Genomic DNA, 9,617 nt, shown 5'->3' on the forward strand with positions numbered 1-9,617 from the left:
GCAGGCCGGCCTGCAGCCTGGGCCGCAGCCTCGCCAGGCTTCGAAACTTCCCCTCGGAGCAGATGCGCCCTGGCCGCGGGGTGCGGGCGCGCAGGCGGGCCTGGCGGGGCGACGGGAGCTGGGCGAGCCTGGGGAGCTACGCTGGGGAGACCGGAGACCGGTCCAACCGGCAACTCCTGATAAGAGCCTTGTGTTCCAGTTTTGTTTTGTTCAAAGAAAGCGGGGCGTGGAGAAGGTGTAGTTTTCTTCTCCAACGTCACGTTCGGCCCTCGGACACGGAGCGGGTAGACAGCCCTGGCCGATCCTCCAGGGACAAGAGTCCGATGCAGGTAGTCTCCACCTCGGCTCCGCTCGGTTTTCTGGGCCACGTTCTGCGGTGTCCCAGCCCCAGTAGCAGCAGCAGACCCCCAACCCCCGACCTCCGCGCACCTCAGGGAAGGCCAGAGGAATCCACAAGGCGACTAACGAAGCAGCGAGAACGAACCTAGCCACACCTGAACCAAGGAGAGAGCCCAACCTAACGGCACCTCTCTGGCTCGCCGCCGTCTCGTTAAGAAGTGCGCGTTCTCATTAAGCACGTGGGACCCTCAATAGAGCGGACCTGTTAGAGAAACCGATTCTGAGACGGACCCTGACTCTAATGCATAGATAATTCAGTGGATTAGTACGTCCACTTGGCAGAGATCAAGGCTCAGATCTGCAAAACGCGAGAGAAATCCCAGAACGCAGCCCGCTTTGCGCATCGTTATCCGCAGAGCACGTGTGTCTGCCCGGGCGAGGGGGGAAGGGGGAAAGGGAGCGCTTGCGACATTCCCGAGGCCAGATCGTCTCTGTCATGGCAAGAACACGGTCGCTCAGATCTCAGAAAGATGTGGACCGGACCACAGTAATTAAGGACAGAGCGCGGGAGGGACATAAAACTGGAGAATGCGGGCATCGATCCCGCTACCTCTCGCATGCTAAGCGAGCGCTCTACCATTTGAGCTAATTCCCCTCCTAGGCGTAGAGGTCCTCCTGGTTTCCCCTCTTCGGTATTTGGAGGTAATTCAGGAGTCTCTGGAATCCTCTGCAATCCAGTTGTCTGTATTTAGGACCGTACTTGTCAAGCAGCCCTAGAAAATTTCGAGAGAGAAGGAGGAGCCCTCAGACGGAACAGCGCGTCACCGCCGACCACAGCTGGGAGGTGCCCAAGCTGCTACAGACAGGGGAAGAAGCCCTAGGGTCCATGGAGTATTTATATTTTGAGATATAGGTAAATATCCTAATGTCTTAAAAATACAGCGCAAGGAATTTACGTGTATATAAACCCATGAGGCCAATACTCAGATCGTTAGAGAACACCGCGTCTGACTACTTTAAAGTTGATGGTACTTTTTAAAGAGTGTGAGTATATTTGAAACTATCAGGAAATAGTGTTCATTGTTTCAGAGATTCTAAAAGGCGAGTTATCATGTATCCTTCGATAGCTCAGTTGGTAGAGCGGAGGACTGTAGAGGGACCTTACATTGGTGATCCTTAGGTCGCTGGTTCGAATCCGGCTCGAAGGATGAGACTTTTGAACTTGAGGTTTCTGTAAGTCCAAAGTTTCTAACATACTTTATATATTTGCAAAAATTACCACGTTCTAGACAAGAAAACCGCCTAAATGAAACTAGACGCCAGAACCTTTGTTGTTATGTACATTCTCAAATTCCGTCTGCAACAAACTAGAAACATCGGTACTTCGGGAGAGGACAGTTGGTGAAAAAAATGATTTCTAGAAAGGTATCACTTCTTGCCACTTGTAAACTGCCACCTGCCGGCTCCCGAGGCGAACAGTACCGGCTAACGCGAGTGCTGGGGGCCGTTCCGAGCTCGGGTTCGAGGGCAGGCTGCCGAGCGAGGGGGCGCTGTGGGGTCGACCGCGGAGAAAGCCCCTCCTGGAGTGCCCGCGAGCCGGGTGCAGGCAGGAGGCCGCACCCCAGAGGCGGGACCCCGGTTCCCGCCACACCTCGGTATGGGGCCGATCCTTGATCTCTGATTCTCGAGGTTGTTCCTGAGAAAAGCAGTTAAAGGTCGGAAGCCTTGAAGAGCCTGCGCGTTCCTCAGTAGGAACTGCGCTGGGTGGAAGGAGCGCGGAGCGGAGGGTGCCGCGGGCTCGGGAGCCGCGAGTGCGGAGCCCCGGCGACTGCTGGGCTCCTGCAGCTGCGTCGGCGTGGGAGCCGGGACTTCGGGCTTACAGGGCGCGCACGCGTGGGAGAGCGCGACCCGGGGCGGCAGGAAGGGGCGTGAAACCGCCAACCCATCAGCTCGCAGGGTAGTTTTCAGGAGCCGCGAGAAATTAAGAGGGCTTGGTTTGGAGACGGGTTACAGGCTGTACCCACAGAAGCAGATGCCTGGCGTAAGCAGCGAAGAAAAGAGCAGCAATGGAATTCCAGGGCGTAGGTGCGAGGGGAAGAGGAGAAAGGGCAGTCGCGTGGCTGGACGCGGGCGGCCCACTCGGCGGGAGAAACGCCTCCGGTGTCTAAAACTGTAAGTGAAATCTTCGTTCTCAGAGTCCCAGCTACTGCAGTGACCAGGCTTGAAAAACCGCCACGGTGTTTCCCAGCCCCAATCGTAGATCCGTGTTGGTTCCAACAGTGAGAGTTGGCCTCCTTGAGGCCCGGCACGTGCAAGACGCACAGAAACTGCCACAAAGAGCCAGGACAAGTTCAGACACTGTTCTGAGCTTAGCTTGATCTTGACAGCAAGTGCCGCTGGCGGCGGTAGACCCCCGGCAATGGAGCACGAGCATATCGGGTAGAGACTCCTACTGGGGCGACTCTCGGCTTACACCACCTCAGTGGATACTCACCCAGAAAAGAAGTGGGTCTTCTGCGTGAGTTCAGACTTCCAATCTCCTGGACGTATCCATCTCACACGTTAGCGACCCCGAATGACAGTGGCTTGTGCAGAGGAACAAATTCATCACTGCGTCACAGTAACGCTCACGACCTGGCTGGCGAGCTGTCCCACTCAGGAGCCTCGCAGGTCCTCTGCAGTGAGGACCGTCAGTTATTTTGTTTTCAGTCTTTGGCTATGTGGCTGTTAAAATAAAGTTGCCATAACCATTTGAATATAAATCTTTGTGTGAACATACTTTTTAATTTAGTTTTAGTAAATATGCAGGAGTGGAGTTGCTGGATCCCATGGTAAGTGTACACTGGACTTTCTTATTTTTTTTTCTTTTCAGATTTTTACCTTCGGGTACATGTGCTTGCTAGAGAGCGACAGAGATGATGAGAGGGAAAGTGAGAAGTCACCCCCCCCAGGAGGGATGGCCATGCCACAATCTTTTCTCCTCCATTCTCTCAGGATTTGGGGCACCCGCGAATGCATACCCTGCGTGATTTTCAACGTACCGGGTCTGGGACCCAAACCTCGCTGTTAGCCAGGTGAGATCCAATGTCTTAACTGCAGCACCACCTGCCGGCCCACACATGTCCTTTTTAAGCGAAGGGAGGAGGTGTGCTTCATTTAGCAACGTAGTAAGAGCCACTGAGTCACTAAACGTACACACAAGCACACACATGCCTCTGATGTGTTCTCTGTCCTGAAAGGGCAGTCCTAATGTTCCCAAGAAGCATTCATGGTTAGGATAACCTTGCCATTGTCACTCATCTCTAGAGAGAAGATGCCAAGTGGACAGGACAGAGGCACAAGCTTAAGGAATGGGCCTAGTTGCCACTGGGGAGGCAGGACACAGATTGGTGCTGGATTTTTTATTTGATAAAAACTGCAAGTCTTGGGACCAGCAGACGGCATAATGGTAACATTGCTGGACTTCTAAGTAGTCAACTGCAATTTGGGTCCTGGACCCAGTGGCTTAAACTGATGCCAGGTGCCCGTCCGTGAGTGCCCAAGATCCAGGGAGGAAATTGGAGAAGGGATCGTGGTATGCCCATCTCGGGGGCGGGGGGGGGAGGTGATTTCTCACTCTCTGTCCTTTTCTGTCTCTGCAGAAAGCACATGTACCCTGTAGCAAAAATCTCTCTCTCAAAAAAAGTACAAGTCTTAAATGTTTAAGGGAATGATTTTTCATACACTTGTATAATCACTACTCAGGATCAGTTTTAGAAAATTTCTAGTACGCTAGAAAACTTATGTTTAGTCAAATTTTTGAAACAAACAAGAATACTATGCAGTCAAAACAAAACCAGTAAGTAAATATTATTTAAACTGTACTAAGACAAACTAGTCCAGGATCCTTTGATAGCTCAGTTGGTAGAGCGGAGGACTGTAGGAAGGTGAGAATCAGCCATCCTTAGGTCGCTGGTTCGAATCCGGCTCAAAGGAACCTTCTTTTTAGAAAGAATAGACTCTATCCAGTACTAAATTGTCAGCTGAGCTTATAACAAACTTGTAGGCCTCCTCCCCACCCCCCACCCCCCAAAAAAAGCCATCACCGATCTGCAGGTGCACCTAGTCAACTGGCAACAAAGGTTGCTCCCAGATCATCGATGGGGTCCAAGGAAGACACTTCGCAGTGCCCTGAGAAGGGGGTCCGGGGACAGGGAGGGACATCTGTGCAAGGTCTTCACTAGGACACAGCACCTGGAGGCTCGGCGGCCCGCAGGACCTTTGTGGACGAACATTGTAGTCGGGACCTCGAACACACGGAGTGAAATGACTGGAACCAGAGCTGGATGCCGCCTCCCGGGACTGAGTCCACCGCCCCCAGGAGGCTCGAGTGTTAGGCGGGAATTGACACAACCACCGCCATGTTAGACCCTCAAGGACAGAACCCAGGGAGTCTGAGACCACATAAGTAAACAAAGTAAGATGGGCCCTGACAATGCCAGAGCCAGGTGAATCTGACCTCAACTGAAAGTCCTAATCTAAACCTAAACATAATGACAGCTAGCTTTCACACACCCCCCTCCCTCAAGTGGAAAATTACTGACTGTACTTTCTGCATTGTGATTCGGAGCTATAAAAGATCCCTTTATCTTAGGCTCGGGGTCCTTGTGAAGGCCTGCTGCGATGGGCTGAAACTTGGACCCCAGCTAGCTGGAAAAATAAAAGCCTCTTTTGCAGTTGCATTGTCATGGTCTTTTCTGTGTCTCCATCAGTTAGACCGATCTCTGGACCCTTACACGAGGCGCCCGTAGAGCTACAGGTGGCTTGTGACGCCCGACCCTGTCTCAGTCTCCATCGCTGCGGCAGGCCGTGGGCCTTCCCTCCTCGGCCGACCGGGAACTGGGCGCAAAGCGGGACAGCTGCGGAGCGCTCAGCGGAGGGCGAGCACCTGCCTGCAGCTGTCCCGCTGTCAGCGCTCGGTGCACAGCGTGTCCGCACGAGTCACGCACGGCGTAAACTCCTTACGTAGGTGTCACACGGTACATCTAGTCGCCGTGCACGGTCACGTTTAAAACGCTGAACCACAGGAAAGGTACACACATGTTCAAAAATTAACCTAACTAGACCTGGAAGGTTAAACTTGCAAAGTTGTACTACCTTTAACTCGCACGTACTTAAATTAAAACCTAGAGCTTCCGAAGCTCTAGAAGGTAGGCCAGACACAGGAACTCCCCTAGACGGTCCGCTAGATCCTCGGGGAGCTGCCCAGCCCGGCCGCGCTGGACTGGGGATGCCCACCCGGCGCTCCGCCCCCCAGCGCGGGCACGCCCCTCGCGCCAAGCTCCCACTTCCCCCTCCGCGCCTGCGCCTGCGCCTGCGCCTTCGCCCGCCTCTCCGGCCGTCGCACGCGGGGTGCGTCATCCGGTGCTTTACGGCCGGGGGGGGCGCTCGGCGCGTCCGGCAACATGGAGGCCGAGGAGTCGGAGCGGGCGGCCAGCGGGCCTGAGCAGCCGGAAGGCGCAGAGCACGGGGCAGAGGAGGAGCAGGGGGAGCTGGAGGGAGCGGCTGGCAGCAGCAGGAAGCGGGTAGTGCCGGGCATAGTGTACCTGGGCCACGTTCCGCCGCGCCTCCGGCCCCTGCACGTGCGCAACCTGCTCAGCGCCTACGGCGAGGTGGGGCGCGTCTTTTTCCAGGCCGAAGGTAGGTGCGCGGGGCGGGTGGGCCGAGTGCGGGCGGGCGCGCTTGGGACACCCTGGGACGCCTTGGCCCCGGCAGCTCCCCCGGGGACTTGGCAGAACGGTTTGGGGCAAGTCCCGCGTGTTCCAGGGACGCAGGTGCGATTGCGAGTGAGGGGTGACTTACACTTAAAGCTCATGTTTCCGTGTTTCGGTTTAAGTAGTTGGAAGTTAAACGTAATCTAACTTTGTGCGCAGGTCTCTTGGGCCGAAATTTGGAGGGGTAGCACGGCGGCTGCTTTTGTTCTGGGATTGTTAGCAGTGGGTTCTCATCCCTCCCCCACTTGTCCTTTTTTGTATTTTTTTTTTTTTAAGAATTATGTAATTTTATTTTTTGTTGTTTTCCAATTCACCAGAGAGGGAGGAAGAAAGTGAGGAAGCAAGTCACCTGGTCTGGGACTCAAACCATGGGCGCCCATGTGGGAGTCCAGTCCCTTAACTACCACTCAACCTGTTGCCCCCCCCCCACCTTTTTCATGAGCTGTTTGTTCAACTCCAACAAAAGTATATCATTTTCTTCAGAAGCGAGCACACCTCTGGTCCCACCCTGGTGCAGACACTGTGTGTGGCCAGCCCCAGCCTCCTTACAGGCACGCGCATGGCTGGGGTTGGGACAGGACTCCTAGCACTGGCCCTGTCCGGTTTTAAGTAGTGTCCAGGCTGCCTGATTAAGGAGCTGACCTTTGAAGAGAGGACAGAATTAGAAAAGGGCAAGTGAGGAGGAACCCAGGCCTCAGGTTTGGAGGTGAGCTGGGTAGTGGGCTGCAGCGTGAGACCCCTTGACATGCCTCTGCCTGTGGCCTGCAGACCAGTTCGTGAGGCGCAAGAAGAAGGCGGCAGCTGCAGCGGGAGGGAAAAAGCGACCCAAGTACAGCAAGGACTACACCGAGGGCTGGGTGGAGTTCCGGGACAAGCGTGTGGCCAAGCGGGTGGCGGCCAGTCTGCACAACACGCCCATGGGTGCCCGCAAGCGCAGCCCCTTCCGTTATGACTTATGGAACCTCAAGGTGAGACCTGGGTCCGCTGTTCTCCATCCTTGCCAAACCTAGCCCTGCTTCCTCCCTGACCCCTCCCATCTCCCCTTCCTCCCTGCCCTGCCCTGATGTTTCCTCTGCTTGTCCTCCGGCCACAGTACTTGCACCGTTTCACCTGGGCCCACCTCAGCGAACACCTCGCCTTCGAGCGCCAGGTGCGCAGGCAGCGCCTACGAGCAGAGGTTGCCCAGGCCAAGCGAGAGACTGACTTCTATCTTCGCAGTGTGGAACGGGGACAGCGCTTCCTTGCCACCGACGGGGACCCTGCCCGCCCGAATGGCTCTTGGACATTTGCCCAGCGTCCTACTGAACAGGAGCTGAGGGCCCGGAAAGCTGCACGGCCAGGGGGACGCCAGAGGGCCCGCCTGGCTGCTGCCCAGGACCAGGCCCGCTCCAACCGAGGTCTTTTGGCCAAGATCTTTGGAGCCCCAGTGCCCTCAGAGAGCATGGAAGGACCATCCTGAGGGGCAGGGAGGTCCCTTGCATCTCCTGCCCTGCCTTGCCCTACCCATCCTCTACCTCCTACTAGAAGAATGACAGCTGCCCAGAGACGTTTTGGAGTTTTGTCCCAGGAGTGTCTGGCGAGGGCCCAGTCATGGAAGTTGTGTGGGCCTCACCCTGTCCTCAACTTTTGTACATAGTTGGCTGCAACACCTAATTCATGTTAGTGTGGTATGACTACCACAGGTCCTATTCTGTCTTGTTTGTCTCTTGGCTGCCTGCCACCTGCCTGGTGGGTCCCCAGAAAATCCCATTTCCTGGCCCTAGGAAGGACCTTTATACCTTAACTAGAGTGATGGTGGCTAGTCCAGGCAATCTTGTTCTGTTTATCAATCACAGGTAAGGGTAGTACTGTCAGTTTGTCGGAAAAGTAGGGGGACCCGCAGATGGCACAATGGTTATGTCATGGGACTCCCCCATAGTTGCTGTGGTTCAGGTTCCAGACCTGGCAGCTTAAAACTCACACCATGCATGAACTCACACCGTGCGTGTATGTGCATGCCCAAAATACCAAAAGGACAATGGAGGGGAAGGGATTGTGGCATGGCCATCTCCCCTGTGGTGTGATTTCCCACTATCTTTATTGCAGCTACATCTCAAAGATCTCTCAAAAAAATCTCACACTCACATATATAGGTACATATGTATATATAATATTATTTTTATTTGACCAGAGAGGAAAAAAAGGAAAAGTAAGAAAGCAAGCCACCAGGTCAAGGAAAAGTGAGAAAGCAAGCCGCCAGGTCAAGGAAAAGTGAGAAAGCAAGCCACCAGGTCCGGGACTTGAACCACAGTCACCATGTGGGAATCCAGTACCTTTAACCACCACGCCACCTGCTGATCCCAAAGTATATTTTTTAGGGACCAGCAAATGACATAATGACTACATTGCTGGACTTCCAGGTAGTCCTGTACCTGGCAGCTTAAAAGACACCAGGCACATGTGTATGTGTGCCCAGGATCCTGAGAGGAGAGTGGAGAAGGAATGACCGTGTGTGTGTGTGTCTCCATATGCATATTGGTATGTGAGGAGGGACTGGGAGAGCACTGTGGTAGACAGTGAGAGGTGTAGTGGGGCAGGGAATGGAGCTCAGTGTGGGCCTGCGTGGTGCTTTGTACTCCGAGATGGGTCGGTCTTCACCACGTTTTCCAGGTCATTCCTAGAACGTTTGCGGGACAGAGCAGAAGTCTGAATGGGCTCTGTGATTGCAAACCACTTCATGGGTGGCGTGCTATGTTTGAACCACCGTCCACTATCCCCTAGAGGGGACCGTGGGAACAAATGGCTCAGGCGTGCTTCCACATGCCGGGGCCTAGCAAGGGAGAGAGCGTACAGGCCCACAAGGCATTGATGTCAACCCCTGGGGTGAATGGAAAACTCAGTCACTGTGATCTGGGAAGTCTATATGTGGTGTCGCAAGGACTAAATCGGATCACTGGCCGGGCTGTGTGTGTGTGTATAAAATTTATTTTGGGGGACCAGCAGTTAGTGTAATGGCTATGTCGCTGGACTCCCATGTAGTCAATCACGACAGTTTGTGTCCCGGATCCGGTGGCTTAAACTCATGCCGGGTGCTTGTGTGTGCGTGCATTCCCAAGATCCCGAGAGGAGAATGGAGAAAGGATTGCGGCGTGGCCTCCCCCCGGGGGGTGATTTCTCGCTTACTGTCTCTGTCTCTCTCTGTCTGTCTGTCTGGCGGGCGCACGCACCCTATAGCAAAAACCTCTTAAAAAAAAAAAATGACCATACCATAAAAGTGTGGTGTGGCATGTCCTGCACCCTTGTGCCTCGTGCTCGGCTCACACTCGCACATCGCTGTCGTGTCCTACCCTAGCCTGGGGAACTCAGGGTCTTTGTTTCTGTGTCCCTGTCTGGTTGGTTCGTGTGGGCTAACTCAGGTCAGGCCTCCTGTGTGCAGGGTTCCAGGTGCCCTTGGCCCCCTGTGCTGGGTGGAGAGGGCATTTTTCTTCCCTTCAAGTTAACAGCTTCCAAAGAAAACCAGGCACTGTCGGGCTCACCTAGCATTCC

General features: G+C 54.5%; 1 protein-coding gene and 3 non-coding genes across 4 annotated transcripts; 3 read left to right on the forward strand and 1 right to left on the reverse strand.

The window, feature by feature from the left end:
* Positions 1–921: 921 nt before the first annotated feature.
* Positions 922–994, reverse strand: TRNAA-AGC (transfer RNA alanine (anticodon AGC)). Its single transcript has one exon. It is a non-coding gene; the product is annotated as a tRNA-Ala (tRNA).
* Positions 995–1,456: 462 nt separating this feature from the next.
* TRNAY-GUA (transfer RNA tyrosine (anticodon GUA)) lies at positions 1,457–1,547 on the forward strand. The gene is given in 2 exon segments: positions 1,457–1,493; positions 1,512–1,547. It is a non-coding gene; the product is annotated as a tRNA-Tyr (tRNA).
* A 2,677-nt stretch (positions 1,548–4,224) lies between these two features.
* TRNAY-GUA (transfer RNA tyrosine (anticodon GUA)) lies at positions 4,225–4,314 on the forward strand. Its single transcript is given in 2 exon segments — positions 4,225–4,261; positions 4,279–4,314. It is a non-coding gene; the product is annotated as a tRNA-Tyr (tRNA).
* Positions 4,315–5,770: 1,456 nt separating this feature from the next.
* Positions 5,771–7,780, forward strand: ABT1 (activator of basal transcription 1). The gene is made up of 3 exons (XM_006162667.2): positions 5,771–6,018; positions 6,861–7,060; positions 7,186–7,780. Exons 1-3 carry the CDS (start codon positions 5,784–5,786, stop codon positions 7,549–7,551), a joined length of 801 nt encoding a protein of 266 aa, XP_006162729.1. The 5' UTR covers positions 5,771–5,783; the 3' UTR covers positions 7,552–7,780.
* Positions 7,781–9,617: the final 1,837 nt, after the last annotated feature.

The sequence above is a fragment of the Tupaia chinensis genome, unplaced genomic scaffold, assembly GCF_000334495.1.
Source record: "Tupaia chinensis unplaced genomic scaffold, TupChi_1.0 Scaffold140356_1, whole genome shotgun sequence".
In the NCBI taxonomy this organism is placed as follows: Eukaryota; Metazoa; Chordata; class Mammalia; order Scandentia; family Tupaiidae; genus Tupaia; species Tupaia belangeri.